We start from the raw sequence: 17,780 nt of genomic DNA, 5'->3' as shown, positions 1-17,780 counted from the left end.
GGACTTACAAAGAGGTCCTACCACCAGTACAAAGATTACACCACCAGTACAGATATTATAGATAGATAGTTAACAGTATTAGGGGTGTGGGTATACCAGTATTAGGAGTGAGTATAAATATTATTTATATAGTTGTTACCAGTATTAGGGGTGTGGGTGGGGGTGTGCGGCGGCGAGGGCGGGCCCACGAAGTCGTGCAGCCAGCGCTGCAGCTCCGGGTGGCGGCACAGGAACGGACTCGTCACTGACAATAACTCCGACGATGATATTATTTCGTTCGTGAACAGGAGCAGGCATCTATGGTGAAATAATACATTAACGCAAATTTTTTAAATACGATTTTTTTCTTTTCCTACCTAAGCTGATAGCCTTGAGAGGATATTTCAGCATAACGCTTAACTAGTAGGTGAGCTCACGGGGCTCAAACCGGATTGTTGCTAACACTGGCCCTAGCAATAGCCGTGCTTCACAGAATCTACCACCGGATCGGAAACGCGACCCTCTGAGAAGCTCCGACGAGAAACTCAGTGGGCTGTGTCTGAGGGTTAATTTACTCGTCGAGCCCTTCGTCGCAAGCGACGGGATCGACGCGGACGGTGACCGGTTTACATACGAGTTGTATGTTATGTTTTATGTTAGATTAACACATATAGATAAGGCATTGGTGTGTATTTTTAAATGTTAAATTTATTTATTTCAACTTGTCAGCTTTCAATAAGTGATTTCTACTGGTGGGTCTAACAAAATTGTTGTTTTCTTTTTAAATGTTTTATTTTTTAATCAATCGAAGATTTATTTTTAATATAAAAATGTAAAGTGAATTATAAAATTAAATCTATGAATATGTGGTAATTGAATGCTTTGGGAAATTGATAGAAAAAGTATTAATTTTGAGTAAGCTATTTTCTTAATGAGAATTTTCATTTAATCCACATTTCGTTTATACAATTATTTCTGTACACTAAAGTGCCTGAGAAATGATCACCATATCAACAGCAGCAGCTGGATAAAATAGATTTTTTATTTATTTATTGCATAGATGGGTGGGTAAAGCTCACAGCCCACCTGGTGTTAGGTAGTTACCGGAGCCCGTACACATCTACAACGTAAAAGCCGCAATCCACCTTGAGATTCTAAGGTCTCAATATAGTTAGAACGGCTGCCCTACCCTTCAAACCGATACGCATTACTGATTCACGGCAGAAATAGGCAGGGTAGTGGTATCTACTCGTGCGGACTCACAATAGGTCCTACCCCCACTTACATATATCTTATCTTATACCTTTAAATGAACAATTCTTACATATATATATAAAATCTGAATCTCGGAAACGGCTCCAACGATTTTCATAAAATTTAGTATAAATCGATCTAGCTACGATTTATTTTCAGAAAATGTTGTTTTATTCGTGTTTTCAATAATCAACTCTTCACGACGTCTATTGGCGAATAATAATACTATTTTTCTTAATTGAGAGCAACTAACCGCTTTAAAGAAACAACAAGATGGCGTTATAAAAAAAAAAAAAAACGAGCTAAGCTCGGTCATCATCTAGTAATATATAAATGTAGTTACCTTAAAAAGTTATCGTAGACTTGCTGCGAGCGCAACGCCTTCCTGGCCCGCTCGAAGAAGCTGTAGTCGTGGATGGTGGCCAGCTTGGCCGCCTCCGAGTACGACACGTCGCGCACCGTGGCGCCCGACAAGCACGACGCGCGCGGCTTCTTGGCGGGCGGCGGGGCTGACGACGCTGTGGGGAACGTCATCTTTAAGTTTAACATGTTATTTGGGACATATATCATTCAATATTGCTATAATTGTTACGTTATAATACTCATTGAAAAAATGAATATTTAAAAAAAAAATACATGCCTGCTGAGTTTCTTGCCAGCTCTTCTCAGGACAAGAGGCTAATTTTTTGTGAATTGGCAGTAGTTCTTTTTGACGTTCAACAAGTATGTACTTTCATTGATGTTCAAATAAAGATTTTTTGATTTGATTTCATTTACTGGTCATAGGACCCGTTATGAGTCCGCGTAGGGAAGGTACCAGCGTGGATGGGGCCGTTGGAACCTTTGATCTTAGAACTCATATCTCGAGGTGGGTGGCGATTTTACGTTGTAGATGTCTATGGGCTCCAGTAACTATTTGATACCAGGTGGGCTGTGAACTATCTAAGTAAAAACCATCTAAGCAATAAAAAATAAATATAAATAGCATTTATAGTTAGGTTGTGAGGATAGATATCACCGTCCTGCCCTAATGCTGTGAAGTTGCATATGCATTGGTTTGTAGGAATTGAGATTAAGAGTTCAAACCACCAGGTCTCTCAATTCATGGACATTTCATGCAACAAACTTTTAAAAATGGCTTTTTGATAATCATAAATCCCTGTTTGATTGTTAAAAATTTACTATTTTCAAATAAACAAACACTAATCATCAACTCAACCTGAAACAATGTGAAACATAAGAAACTTACGTTGACCTGTCGATGAGATACTCGGAGACCTCTTGAGATGGTGATGCTGCGGGTGCTGTACCACAGCCGGCGGGGTGGTCACATGCTTTGGAACCTGTGCGAAACATTATGGGTTCGACTAAAAATATTTATAAATTATCATAAAAACTATGGATGACTAAGTGGTTATTTGTTGGCAATTGAATATTGTGCCGAGTTCGAGCGTAGGAAAATTAGGCCGTGAAACTAGCTATAATTGAATATGCAAATTCGAAAAGGGCACATCTCTGAAAATGTAAAATGTTCAGGAAATGAAAAAAACTGATTATTTTCTAAACCAGTGTAAATATTAAAATATTAACTTTTGAGATATATTTAAGTGTTAATTAGCAGTTGAAAATTACTGGAAATTATTATAAAATGGGTGTACTAGGTAAGCCTCAAAACTACATGTATATGAACGTATTTGACAAAATATGCGGCATGTGCCCTTTTCGAAATTGCACATTCAATTATGTCTACAATTCGCAACAATCCAAGAACAATAACTGTTGCTAAATTAGATAGTACATTATTAAATAACAAACTATTTATTTGATAAACATTAAACAACTTGGCGTCGCTCAGTAGAGCAAGAACTGGACGTCTTGGGTATGACGTGGGAGGAGCTAGAACAGATTACCCAAGACCGACGCAAATGGAAGGATTTGATTCGAGGCCTACACACTCCAGCAGAGGGGTAATAGGAAAGAAAGAAAAAATAAATATTAAGTGAAACTTTCAACGATATTATGTTTTTTTTCTCTAGAAAATAATTTGTTGGTCAGTAATTGGCGAATTGTTACTTTTAAATGAAGATAACACAGTCAAAATAACAAAATAAATCTTCATCCTAAATCATCATCAAATTAGATATGGGTGTATATTTTAGAAAAGGGTTATGTTGTTATACATTTAGTACAGTATGCGCGCGAGTTCATGTCCATCGGGGCCAGAGGCGACGCGCGGGGGACTGCTCCCCCGCGCGTCGCCCGCCTCCCCGCATTTGTCTGACGTCGAGTGCCCTCCTTGGCGGTTGTTTTTTTTTTTTTTCTTCCTACCTAAGCCCTAGGGGCTATTTCAGCGTAACCGTGGCTAGTAGGTGAGCTCACGGGGCTCAAACCTTATGACGTTGCTAACACGAACCCTAGCAAGAGCCGTGCTTCGCAGAATCTACCACCGGATCGGAAACGCGACCCACTGAGAAGATCCGGCGAGAAACTCAGCGGGCTGTGTCTGAGAGTTAATTTACTCGTCGAGCCCTTCGTCGCAAGCGACGGGTTCGACGAGAACGGTGACCGGTGCTTGAAGTACCTAAAAGCACCGTTAGTGGATCGGGAGGATCCGAGATGACGTGTTTTGGGCGACGTCGACTGCTTTCCATTCTGTCCGCATGATCGGGAATGTAGTTACCGGCGGCCACGATGAGAGGGTTCTCGTGTCGTGCCGCTTTATCGAAGTGGTGACGGTTGTGACGCGCGCTTATCGATATCGAAAATTTACGCTAACGCTATTGTGTTATTTAACTATGACTAGTCCCGCTTCCAACAAGTTCAGATAGAAAACAATCTACTGAAAAAAAATACATACTGATCTGTCGGTTGTCTTTTCATTTGACAGGGATTGAATTGGAATTTAAAAAACATTTTTCTCCATTACAAATAAACAAGTAATTAATAGCACATTTATTTTATTTCATAAATTGCAAAATTACCTTAAGTTACATTAAACCAAATTGACACAGCTGTTGACTAAATCGGTAGTTATTATCGACATTACCATAATTAACTAGGTCACAGCACTACCGCATTCCTCAGGATGGACATGAACTCGCGCGCCTACTGTAAGTACACTTTGGTAATACTTACTAGAGCGTGCTGTAAGTGCATTGGAGCAGGTTCTGGCTGCACGGCGGGGGCAAAGCGCTCGGGCTCCACCTCACGCGGCGGTTGACCCGGAGAAAACTGCTAACAAACAAACAATGCTGGATTAAAACAATCTTAATGTATTGCTTAACTTAAGTTAGTCGCCATAGAACAAGATATTTGACAGAAGCTTGAATCTCGCTAATAACAGTTTAAGATAGACTTCCATCCGAACCATAGTTCTATTGAGCATGTCAACCGTTCAGTGGAAAATTTTCCCGTTTGATGTTATCCCCCAAAAACTTTTTTTTTTCTGGGTCACTTACCACCCTCCTTTAGGCCTGCAACACCGACAAGGGGGCATATCGCCCACTTTGGTAAAGGCTGTCCTAGATATTGATTGCCGATCTTAAGTCTAATTACATTAATTGGATATGGACTGGCCAACTTACAGGATGATGTTCATGGGCAGGCTCTGGCTTGGTAACGGCCTTAGCGTCCGGCAAGAACTGGCCGAACTCCGCCAGCAGATCCTCTTGATGTTCAAATAGTTTAGCCACCTGCAGAACGAGTGACAGACATTACGAATTAAGACAAAATAGTTGAAATGTATTCAACTGATAATTATTTTTAATAAATGTATCTTTTTTATTTGATTGGTTTTGTTAATTTTAAGCATGTTTCAATGATACTATGTACACATATGGACTTGTTGTTGTCTGAAATAAAATAAATCATTCATTCATTCATTATTGCAGACCAGATTAATAATTAAAAAATTGCTCAGACCAAAGGCGATCTTCCTTGATGAATCACTGGTTAGGTAAATCGCACGCACCAAACTTTATAAATTCATACCTGTGAGTAAACCTCTTGCTCCGTTTGTTGTTTAGCTTGAGGCTCCTTGAGGTCGCGGTGTCCGCGCTGGTACGCGTGCAGTATCTCCAGGAAACGCTTGTACTTGTCCGGTTGACGGGAAAAACGGGACTGTCATGACAAAAAGAGTTCATGTCATTTTTATGCCGTGTAATTTTCAGTCTGTTAAAATTCACCTGTCTGTTACTCATTTATAGTATGGCATAATTTATAGGTCGGCAACATAGTCACCCAAAAGAACCAATATAGATAATACACAATTGAAATTTATTCAAGGAGCCTTTTTTTAACATACATTTTTTTATTGCTTAGATGGATGGACGAGTTCACAGCCCACCTGGTGTTAAGTGGTTATTGGAACCCATAGACATCTACAACGTAAATACGCCACCCACCTTGAGATATAAGTTCTAAGGTCTTCAGTATAGTTACAACGGCTGCCCCGCCCTTCATACATTTTTATGTAATACTCCGTCCCTGAACTAAACATTACACGGAAGAGTCGTAGCCGAGGAGTCTACGAGACGCGGGTTACCGACTACTAGTCTATACAATAGCTACTACTCTCAAGCAAAAGTCAGAAGTCATGTCTCTCTTACACAATCAATACAATTATCTTAGTTTTTTGTTAAACACCCAACCTAATAACCTAAAAAAATGTACTACCTCCATTGACAAACAAAATCTATATATTAATACGTGAAGCAAAAACTTTGTATCCCTTTTTACGAAAATTGCGCGGACGGAGGAGTGTGAAATTTTCCACACTTATAGATAATATAGAGAAGAAGTGCACAATGCTAATTTTTTTTTTTTAATAATGCATAAGATACATTAAATCAATAAAGAAAACATTACATATACTAGCATGTATTTGACACACAAACGCAGGCATAATAATATTTGTTTATTGTCAAACTTTCGTTATTCCTTAAAGTCTGTGGTCAAATTGACAATAGATTAATATTGTTGGTCTTTATTAATGTGTTTAAAGTGTAGTCTTGGTGAAATCTCGAAGTATAATGGTAGTTTTCCAATTACAGAGCATAATGCGACTCAGTGACGCACAATGCCGAATTATGCTGAAGCTTCATTGGAACGTGAATTAGTTTTCAAATGCATCAGCAGAGTGCGCTAAGTTAGCACAGTTTTAATTAACATTGATTATTTCTAAGAAACTACGACGAAACGAAAGCCTTACAATTTTTTTCAACTTTAAATAATATTACTAAAGATAATATAAACAAAATTTCGATCAATGCCAACTTAAAGAAAAAACACTTGTCAATTGTCTGTCACTGAGTCGGTATCGATTGCGAGTATCACGCGAGAGCAGTACTCTTGAGAGTGCTCGATTGTGCTGTCATTGGAAAACTACCAATATTTAGTCTTTGACAATAGAATCATAATAGTGCACAAGCTTATAATTTCAATTAATTATAGTCGAATTTCGACTACTGCGGGACCACTAGTTACATTAAAGATACGAGATATTAAGCTCTGGAGCAATGCTTAAATACAAACTAACCTTTATCTTGTTAACATATTCAATGGCGTGATTGAATTCGACTGGTTGTCCGGGGGGAGCAGTCGGCGTCGGGGTGACCGGGGGACCTGGGGACCAACGATACTCACATTCAGACAAACAGCCTTCCATTTTATTTGTTCGTGTGTGTGTAATGTTGCTATCAGAACTCTAATAGAGCAGCCGCAAGTTTTTATCATTAATGATCAATCGGTAATTAATTTCATCATACAAAATGAATTGTTTATAATGGATTATCCAATGGTTTCTTTATAGACAATGCGAGTATAACAGATGGTGATTATATTTGGTATTGTTTAGTAGCATAAATTTATTGATATAAACTTAAGGATTTTATAATGTAATTTTAAGACAATTTAATATTAATTTTAAATTTGTTAATTAACAATGTAATTTTAAGACAATCTAATTTTAATTTTAAGTTGTTAATTAAATGTAATTTAATTTTTAATGTACATTAATTTTTAAATTAAAATTAATTTGTAAATTTAACTTTTAAAGTTAATTTTAATTTTAAATAAAATTTTAAGTTTCAACAAATGATGTGTATTTCTGTGTGTGTGTGCACGTGAGGTGCATTGGTACCGACCGGTGGCGTGGTGCAGGGCGGGGTCGGGCGCGGCGTGGGACAGGTGCTGCAGCGCCGGCCCGACGGGACGACACTCCTCTGCACTGTCGCCACAATACAAACAATTAGCATTCACACCAAAATATTTCATAACTACCAAACTTTAAAGCATCAAATCTCATAGTAGGTGAGCTCACGGGGCTCAAACCTGGCAAAATTGCTAACACTGGCCCCAGCAAGAGCAGTGCTTCGCAGAATCTACCACCGGATCGGAAATGCATCCCACTGAGAAGATCCGGCGAGAAACTCAGTGGGCTGTGTCTATGGGTTAGTTTACTCATCAAGCCCTTGACAAACGATGACTGAAGAACGAATTATTTTGAGACTTTTAGGTGATTTATTAATTTGACAAGTAGATAATCAAATATACTCACTGCGGAACAGGTAACAAGTGAACTAGCTGCGGTTGCTGCGTGTGATGTACTCCCAGCAGGACGCCGCTGCCAATGGCGGTCGGCGACGGCATCGATACTGACACCTGGCAACAACAAACATATATATATGTGCTGCCACATGTCCACACAGCATCCACCAGCTATTAAGCAGTCACGAGAGCCAGCAAACGAAATCTGATTTCGTTTAACTGTTACACTGATTGCCATGGTGAAACTGGCATTCTTCTCAACAAAATAATGTACAAAATAGAATAACTTGAATTTTTATAGTGTAAGGGCTTTTAGAAGAGCATCAGTTGTTGAGAAATAATATAGCAGATTCACTATGGTAAAACAACATTCATTCCACATTACAAAAGATAACTAATGCAATTCTAATCACTGACCTTGGACTTAGCGAGTACAATGCACAATTACTTCTGACCACTTAAGCTTTGAGCAAATTGAACCGTCTGTTTCAGTCAAGAACAAAGAAAGAACACCAACCTGGCCATTACTCTGAACTTCAATCTTGTACCCGGGAGGTAGGAAAGTGTTGAAGCCCACAATCAGCTCCGGATGCCCCTTGAACAGGTTCGATACCCGGGTGATGACTCCCGGCGTATCGATTCTGAAAACAAAACTACAATATTAGATAAGTTTTGGTGACGTTGCCAATTCAACTGCTAATAATTAATATCAGATACATTTATAAAATGCAGCCATGAAGATTTTTCATTTAAAATCAAACGGTAATTGTTTTCATCATGAAAATTATGTAAATAGAAATGAAAGAGTAAGTTCGTTCTAATGGATAAGAGTCAGAGAGGTATTCCGCGAATGAACGCTGTGGTGTCTATTGGCTATGATATTGGCCTCTGTTAGAAATTTTCATAAATATTGTCGAGACCATGTCTGGTTATGTAAATCAATAAATATCTAAACAACATTAACGTGTTAAGTGTAAAATAACATAATATCAGCATAAACTCGATACCATCAATAAACGCGACGTTAACATTTCAATTATTATACATTAAATCCATCAATTTCTGTCAGTCTTGCGAAGTGTTTCAACACAACTATAATTGAGACCTTAGAACTTGTATCTCAAGGTGGGTGGCGCATTTACGTTGTGGATGTCTATGGGCTCCAGTAACCACTTAACACCAGGTGGGATGTGAGCTCGTCCACCCATCTAAGCAATAAAAAAAATTTAAAAAGAAACTGATAATATCATTTCGGCGTTTTTGTCATTTAAAGAAACTATACAACAGGAAAATACACGGCATAGATTTAAAAAAAAAAACCCGCGTATACGTCATTTGGGGGTAAAATCGACAAGGTTACATTATGAAGAATACAGAAGAAATAATTTGCAAACTTAGCTAAGGATTTGTTTAAAAATATTATTGAAGTGAAACTTCTAATGCGACTTCCAACATGGCTGCGTTGAACGTTTAATGCTACCATGGAATAGAAAGAGACAGAGCGAGAGTGAATGCGCGGCACTCGAACGCATGCGAGTAGTTAAACATGTTATACAGGCCAGCGCGAGCGTTAGCAACGAGTAGCGTCCAATATTTAAAAAAAATTCATATATTTATTTTCCTATTTATAATTTAAAATATATATAATATAAATATTGAAGATGTCGCATCTCTTATACACCGCATTCCCTATTACAAGAGCAATCTGATTTAAATCGAAAAAGAAGTTTCACTTCATTCACGTGCACCGTTTTTTTTAGTATCTGTTTAGCTTCAATAAACAAACATACTCACGTTTGACTCTTAAACTCCTTCATGATGTCGAGGAAGTCGTTGTAGACCTGCGGCTGCGTGTTGAACTTGTACTTGACCTGGTCGAGGTAGGAGAGCGCGTCCTCCACCTTGAGCCGCTGGAACTGCGTCTGCGGGCCGGGGGACTGCGCGCCTGCGGGGGGGGCCGCCACGCCGCCGCCGGCCTGCGGGGGCGCCGCGGGGGGCTGCGCGGGCGGCACCGGGGGCTGCACGGCCTGCACCACACACAATAAACTGAGTGCCATATCTACATTTTTTTATTGTCCTTGTAGGCAAACGAGCGTATTTTAATTTGTATGCAGTAGGAACAGCGCCCCTAGCGGCAAACTTAAGCAAACGTTCAAACTCCATACAACGGTTTACATCTTTAATGCAACTATTTATTCATAAATAGAGAATATTGGCAATCTTTAGAGGAGGGCCTTTGTCGAGAAACAATCTGTTTTGAAAACCACACCGAGCACTGAACGGAATACTTAATTATAAGTAGGACTTTAAGTTATTATTAAGTAACTAGCTTTTGCCCGCGACTCCGTCCACGTGGAAGTTTACCCCCCAATTCATATACGTAGACAGTGAAAATATTTTTGAATTATATAATGTTAAGGAAGCTATTCAAACCCCTATTTTGAAACATTCTTTATTGGTGCTCCACTTGTATTGGTCTTACCGTATACAGCCTATAGCCTCCTTAATTCCTCAATAAATGGGCTATTTAACACTGAAAGAATTTTTCAAATCGGACCAGTAGTTCCTGAGATTAGCGCGTTCAAACAAACAAACTCTTCCGCTTTATAATATTAGTATAGATTTATTAAGTTAGTAATTAGTAAGTAAAACAGCAATAAAGGCTTTTTTTTTTGTGAGCCTGGGTGGAAGTCAAGGGTCGTATTACGTACCTTGATCCTGGGCGTCATCTGCGGGGGCGGTTGTTTGGGGGGCGCGTACTGCAACGCGCCTGGCTTCATGTAGCCCAGCACGGGGGCCGCCCCCCGGGAGCCCCTACCGAACCCCCCAACTGACACCAGCGCGTTCGAGTCTGCACACAAACAACACGGGAGCTTATAAGAGATCATTCTTTTTTTAAAAAAAAAAGTTACAGTTAAGGCGTTTAATTATTGTATAACTAAACACAGGAAAAAAAACATACAAGTATGTATTTATTTGTTATAAACAAATTGATTAAATCTTATCAATAATAATTAGTTGTTTCTGAAAATTTACAAAATCCTTCATTATAAATCTACAGGAGCAATGAGAAACTAATCGAAACGAAGCCATCTAGCGGCCGACGCCCGTAAACATTTTTGTTGAGTGCTTGAATTGCTTATCCTATAACTAATTTACGTGTACTATCAATGACTAATATTTTGGTGGTATCACTCACTTAATATGGGTTGGCTGTGTGGTTGCGCCAGCGAATGAAGACTACTGGCGCCTGCTTGTTGTAGCTGTAAACAAGGAAAACATAAATTAAGTCTTTCTTTTTAACACGATTTTCTTGGCTTGACATCAATGGATTTTTGTTTGTTATAGTAGTAGGTAATGGTATGTAATGGTAGGCAGCAGCTTGGCTCTGCCCCTGGCATTTCTGACGTCCATTAGCGACGGTAACCACTCACCATCAGGTGGGCCGTAGGCTCGTCTGCCTACAAAGGCAATAAAAAAACAAAAAAAAAAGAGAATTTTTGAATGTCATTTTCACAGATTTCAAGAAGTCCAATTAACTTGAAAATTTTCACACGGATCAAGGACCGATGACAGTGCAATAATTTTTTTTTTTTGTAAATCCTTTTATTTCCACCAGAAATTCGTTGAAGCCTCCTAGAATTGATAGTCAAAACGCATTGTCTCTAAGGCCGGTTCCAACAAAAGCCCCACGGTTCTGGGAAGATCTGGCGAAACAAAATGTCATGGCTTGTCCTAATCTTACTCGTTTTGTCTCTTTTAAACAAACACAAACATCATATTATATATAGTCTGTGGACCACATACACGCGGAGAGCTTACAATGCCCTGCGTGTTCAATATAATAATGCGTTTAGGATGATGTTGTCACGTACCGGCGACGGCGAGCCTTCGGCGCGCACTGTGCGGTACCGTGGGTTTCGTGGAGTCGGAGTGGTGGGGCTCGATGGGGTTTAGTCGGTAGTCGTTCTGCGGGGCAAGTACTTCGCGCGCCTTTTTCAAGGCGTAGTCTCCTGTGAGAAATTGCGGGAGGTGAAGGACCTCGGCCCTTCTCTTCTCCCCTTCTTCCTCTCAGGAGGCGCCGGAGTCCGACATAACCCGGTCCGTTACCCTCCTCGACCGGGTATCCGTAAATGGATTCCCCAGCGTTAAAAAAAAAAAAAAAGGATGATGTTGTCACTGCCGCGCTTTTGTAGTGCATCCACAATGTTTGCGACATCTCACACCGATGACTTCTTTGCAATAATGCGGAAGAGAAGTGCATCGTTATTGCGTCGAGTTCGTGACAGTGGCAACAGTCTTTTGAGAATCATATCGAGCAAGATCGAGGGACTGCTGATCAATAGCCTTTGCAGTAGGCACTTGGAAGGAGAAAAAAAATATATATATAATGGTATAAAATGTATATAATGATAGTTTTGTGTTAGATTTTTTTAAGTTACTAACATAGATTATAAGTAATTATTACTAACAAAATGTTATGGTTTAAAAAAAACTGAAATAAAGTATTAATAATAATAATAATAATAATAATATAAATTCACAATTGAAAATACAATAGGAACAATAGAATGAGGCGGTCCGGAGCGAGTCTCCTGTCCCCGCACCGAGATGTCTTCTAAGTGACCATTGGCATTATAATAATAATATGCCTAACTGGACGAATGTTCCAGATAGTTCCCTGAAATCTATGTATTGGCGACTATTGGAGCTATCGGCAAAGCAAGCTTCAGCGCTGAGTTTTTCAGTCTTCTCTTCAGAAGACGAGAAAAAAATCGTGATCTTCATCACGATTTTTTTTATTGCTTAGGTGGGTGGACGAGCTCACAGCCCGCCTGGTGTTAAGTGGTTACTGGAGCCCATAGACATCTACAACGTAAATGCGCCACTCACCTTGAGATATAAGTTCTAAAGTCTCAAGTATAGTTACGAAAGAAAAAAAAAAAAAAAAAAAGTATAGTTACGACGGCTGCCCTACCCTTCAAACCGAACGCATTACTGCTTCACGGCGGAAATAGGCAGGGTGGTGGTGCCCGCACGGACTCACAAGAGATACCTACCTACCATCAGTAATTACGCAAAAATTATAATTTTGCGGGTTTGATTTTTATTACACGATGTTATTTATTCACCGTGGAAGCCAATCGGTGCATTGCTCAACATATATGCACCGGACGTCTTATCCTTTAGGCCACGGCGACTTTAACGATTCCGATCGATTCAGCGAAGCACTGCTCTTGCTAGGGCTAGTGTTGGCAGTCTCTCAGGTTGAACCCGTGAGCTCACCTACCCGTCTGTGCGTTGCTGGAATAGCCTCTTAGACTACCAGCAATAGGTAGGGAGAATTCGCTCCTAGTTTTTAAATCGTGCAAATAAGAAAACCCGTGAAAAACACGTCAATTTTCTTTTTCAACGCACACAAATTAAATAATACTCTGAATGCTTCGCGAATCGTCTCTCAACAATACGCATTACGATCCAATCGTCAGATAGTCACAGCTAACCGTGGAAATTTCACTGTTCACACATATAAATAAAACAAAAGATACATTTATTGCAGCGTTCATCGGATTGGTCCGCAAATCAAAGGCTATTATTAACCACAGCAGTTTTTTTTTTATGGCCCTGAGGCCTTTCCAGTTTCACCAGGACAGGTGGGCGAGCAAAAGCTCTGCCAGGAGGGGTGGGATTTGCTAACAGCTGCCCGAGCGCCTCCGAAGGAGACCTAACAACTCAAGAACAGCTGCAACGCGAATGAATCTACTACCGGATCGGAATCGCGACCCGCTGAGAAGATCCGGCGAGAAACTCAGCGAGCTGATGCATGGGTTAGGTTGCACGTCGAACTCTTTGTCGATTTCGACGGGTACGGTTACCGGGGTCCGTAAGCCTGCTCCTAGTGTTACAGCTGATGGCGTCTAAGGCAAAGGTTATTGGATCTGATGGATCCATAAGGAAGTGACACAGCGTAGTAAGCGGACGACAGAAATACAAACAGAAAACGAACGAAACAACAAAATGTTAATATTCTTTTGCACCTAACAACACAACTAAAACGCAATTATAATATTACTATTTTAATGACGTAATTCGCGACCACGAAAACATGATAATCTCAAGTATTGTAAACGTCGGAAATAACATTATCGAGCGCTGAAAAGCATGTGAGTTTTATTTGGTACTAGCTGACCCGGCAGACTTCGTAGTGCCTCAATCGATAAATAAAAGACCTAAACGTTTGTGTAAAATAAACTTAAAACAAATAAAAGGAATACGTCCGACGGGGCACACATCAAAGGAAAAACAAAATTGTTATTTATATTAAATTCCGAGCATTTTCATTCATTTACCTACCTTTTAAACCTTCACTGGACTTCCACAAATAATTCAAGACCAGAATTAGTTAAATCGGTCCAGCCGTTCTCGAGTTTTAGCGAGACTAACGAACAGCAATTCATTTTTATATATATATATAGAAGATCATTTAAATGGCCCTCATGTACATTTGTAAAAATGTCGCTTAAACGAAATAACTTTTCCCCTCTCGTTGGCGAGCTTAAATTGTTAAAATGGCTTTAATCAAGTCCTAACACTATCAGAAACCATAGAATATAATACCACTATAGTATAAGCTCCACAGGTAGGATCTCTTCTGAGTCCGCGCGGGTAGGTAACACCACTCTGCCTATTTCTGCCGTGAAGCAGTAATGCGTTTCGGTTTGAAGGGCGGGGCAGCCGTTGTAGCCTTAACCACTTAACACCAGATGGGTTGTGAGCTCGTCCACCCATATATGCAATTAAAAAAAAACCTATTCGCAAACAGAATATCTCACGTACATATCACAGAATATATTCCGACATCTTGTTCCTTAAAATAAAACGCTTAGTCACCGGCTTTAGTTTTTGTTGTCGTATCGCTTTATTATTAAACTCTAGTGCGAGAGACACGCGGGAAAACTGCGTATACAAACTCGCAAGCAATCTTCCCCCAGGGCTTCAGGGTAATATATAATAACTAGCGACTCGCCCTCACTTCGCTTCGGAAACTATAATTTATTATTGATTTCTCTCCTATTTAATGGATGTTATTATACATATAAACCTTCCTCTTCAATCACCCTATCTATTAAAAAAAACCGCTTCAAAATCCGTTGCGTAGTTTTAAAGATTTAAGCATACATAAGGATATAGGCACAGAGAAAGCGACTTTGTTTTATACTATGTAGCGATGATATACTTACTACACACTTTGGTAATGGCGCCATCTTATACAACGCCTTTCCGACCGGTAAGTAACATAATATTACACTGTTTCTACTGAATTTAAACTTATTTTCTTAAACTTCGTCCTTACGTCTATTTTCGACAATATCTCCAACAAATACCAACTAAAACCGTTGTGTTTTTTTAAAACTGTATGGCTATAAAGATTGACTAAGTAAGAGCCTAAGTAATTTAGACGTCATTTAAATCCACGAATAAATTGCGTAATGATTTTTTTTTATTGGTTACGTGTTATTGAATGCCATCCGTGGGAAGACTGGCCTCTTCAAACTTTGTGTTGAATAAAGCCTAAGCTGTATAACAGATGTCAAGAATACGAAGGAAGGTTATCTGCATCCTTTTTACTACTTTCAAGAGCTTTTCTCTTATACAATGGCCCCGTTGCTCATAGTCATCAATAATGACAGTGACATAGCCCCATAGACACAGCCCACTGAGTTTATCGCCAGATCTTCTCAGTGGGTCGTGATTCCGATCCGGTGGTAAATTCTGCGAAGCACTGCTCTTGCTAGGGCCAGTGTTAGCAACACTTCCGGTTTGAGCCGCGTGAGCTCACCTACTCGCCCGGTCACGCTGACATAGCCTCTCAAAGCTATTTAGCTTAGGTAGGGAAAAAAATGCGAATAAGGCAAGTTTGAACATAGGTACATAGTACCCGGAGCTTATTCCTCAATCGTATGCGCCGACGTTATGCAGTGCCAAAACATACAAATACTTATATACCAAATGCCTTTTTTTTACTGCTTATATGGGCGGACGAGCTGACAGCTCATCTGGTATAAAGTGGTTACTGGAGTCCATAGACATCCACAACGTAAATGCGCCACCCACCTTGAGATATAAGTTCTAAGGTCTCAGTATAGTTACAACGGCTGTCCCGCCCTTCAAACCGAAACGCATTACTGCTTCACGGCAGAAATAGGCGGGGTGGTGGTACCTACCCGTGCAGACTAACAAGAAGCACTACCAATTTCTTTAACAAAGACCTAGAGTCCAACCTGGGCATCATGGTGACGAGGTTAATAGCCTCAATGACCAATCTTCCGTTCCGACGTCGGTATCGGCATACGCGGCTGCACCCTTAAAACCGTTTGCTTGTTGTCGATCACGGTTTTAAAAAACTTATACTATTTATCAGATTAAGTTTACCTGGGCTGCATTCTGGGCCTGCAAAGGTGACGGTTCATCAGGACCGAGCCGGGGTACGCCCGTACGTTTCATCATCTTCACGAACGATCAGCCTTCGGCCATCACCCGATCACCTGAAACGAAACATAACGGTTTAAATCATCACAATTTTTCATCATCATCAATCATTACAATTTTCGAGCTCACGGGGCTCTAACCTGGTGAGCATCACAATGTACATTTTCATAGGAAAAGGCATCTAGAGACGATATCATTATTATTGGTGGTAGGACCTCTTGTTAATCCGCACGGGTAGGTACCACCGCCCTGCCTATTTCTGCCGTGAAGCAGTAATACGTTTCGGTTTGAAGGGTGGGGCAGCTGTTGTAACTATACTGAGACTTTAGAACTTATATCTCAAAATGGGTGGCGGCATTTACGTTGTAGATGTCTATGGGCTCCGGTAACCACTTAACGCCAGGTGGGCTGTGAGATCGTCCACCCATCTAAGCAATAAAAAAATCACCAAAATTAAACATTTACACTATTTTTAATTACCTCCTACACTAATCAGTGCAGTACACCAAAACTTTTATTTTGTACTGTTTTTTTTATTTTACTTATGTCCAATCCTTCTCTTTTCAGGGTAATTTTTTCTCCTTCTTGCTTTTATTTTTATGTGTTCAAACATTGTATGTGTACATTTGAGTTTAATTATTTCAATTATCTAATGTACTACTTTTGTTAGAAGGAAATATATTTCGTGTATTCAGCTTTTCACTACAGCCAAGCTTTAAGCTTTAGTGTGCTTTACAAATCTTTAATTTAAGTGCTTGGTTGCTCTAGATAAGCATCGAACACTGATAAAATAAAGCACAAAATTGTCCCAATAAAATGGTTTATGACAAAACAGTTGAGATTTACCACTCATCACCATTGTTACCTGTTATTACAATTACAAATTATAAGCAAAATAATAACGATTACTTTTTATTTTACGAACAAAGAAGGTTTTTTGGGTACTTTTCTGTCGGTAGTTTTAGAGGGGGTTCTCTGGTTTTGCTGACTGGTGGGATATCTTACCGGGTTCAGCCTGAGAGAATTTGCTAACATCTGCCTTAGGAATAGAAGTGCTAAGAGGTTATAGTGGGAAGCTGAATGAGTTAATTATAACATCTATATTCAGTCTTAATTTCTTTAAAATAATTAAAATTAACAAGAATAATTTATTTATTTTTATTTTAGTTTGTTCAAGTTCATGTCACTTAATGCCTTTGTTACAAAGAAGTATGGAAGTTTGTAATGAAAATAAAATGCTGCAAGTATAAAATAATATGGGAATAAATTGATAATCATGTGTGAAGTTTACAATTACTTAGAAATGTAAATAAACAAGCTTTGTGACTGACATATTATATTGACATTACTAGATTACTATAAAACATTTTGATTGCAGTCTTAAGATTTTTGAGGGGGTTCAGAGCTACTTGGTACCCCCCATAAATGATCTCGAAGAGATGCATCTCAAATGATTCCTCAAAGCATTCCCTAGTGTTAAATTATACAAATTGCAAGAAGAACCGTGAAAT

At 39.4% G+C, this 17,780-nt stretch overlaps 1 protein-coding gene across 13 annotated transcripts in view; it reads right to left on the bottom strand.

Moving 5' to 3' along the window:
* Sin3A (SIN3 transcription regulator family member A) overlaps nucleotides 1-17,780 on the bottom strand; it is a 42,315-nt gene that overhangs the window by 14,636 nt on the left and 9,899 nt on the right. For 8 of the 13 annotated variants that reach the window (XM_089732705.1, XM_089732736.1, XM_089732743.1 and 5 more), the window contains exons 2-15: nucleotides 16,213-16,325; nucleotides 10,979-11,042; nucleotides 10,491-10,630; nucleotides 9,574-9,806; nucleotides 8,297-8,420; nucleotides 7,790-7,893; nucleotides 7,377-7,459; nucleotides 6,770-6,855; nucleotides 5,224-5,352; nucleotides 4,818-4,925; nucleotides 4,369-4,467; nucleotides 2,483-2,576; nucleotides 1,577-1,751; nucleotides 140-297 (exon numbers count right to left, since the gene is read on the bottom strand). In XM_089732705.1, coding sequence (XP_089588831.1) covers nucleotides 140-297; nucleotides 1,577-1,751; nucleotides 2,483-2,576; nucleotides 4,369-4,467; nucleotides 4,818-4,925; nucleotides 5,224-5,352; nucleotides 6,770-6,855; nucleotides 7,377-7,459; nucleotides 7,790-7,893; nucleotides 8,297-8,420; nucleotides 9,574-9,806; nucleotides 10,491-10,630; nucleotides 10,979-11,042; nucleotides 16,213-16,287 — 1,672 coding nt within the window. In that variant the 5' untranslated portion in view covers nucleotides 16,288-16,325. The remainder of the gene's footprint in view (nucleotides 1-139; nucleotides 298-1,576; nucleotides 1,752-2,482; nucleotides 2,577-4,368; nucleotides 4,468-4,817; nucleotides 4,926-5,223; nucleotides 5,353-6,769; nucleotides 6,856-7,376; nucleotides 7,460-7,789; nucleotides 7,894-8,296; nucleotides 8,421-9,573; nucleotides 9,807-10,490; nucleotides 10,631-10,978; nucleotides 11,043-16,212; nucleotides 16,326-17,780) is intronic. The other 5 variants (XM_089732722.1, XM_089732752.1, XM_089732725.1 and 2 more) reach the window with 1 other exon arrangement.

Source organism: Bombyx mandarina, chromosome 02, assembly GCF_030267445.1.
Source record: "Bombyx mandarina strain Sakado chromosome 02, ASM3026744v2".
NCBI lineage: Eukaryota > Metazoa > Arthropoda > Insecta > Lepidoptera > Bombycidae > Bombyx > Bombyx mandarina.
Note: the sequence above shows the minus strand (reverse complement) of the source record. Positions and strands in the feature narration are given on the sequence as shown.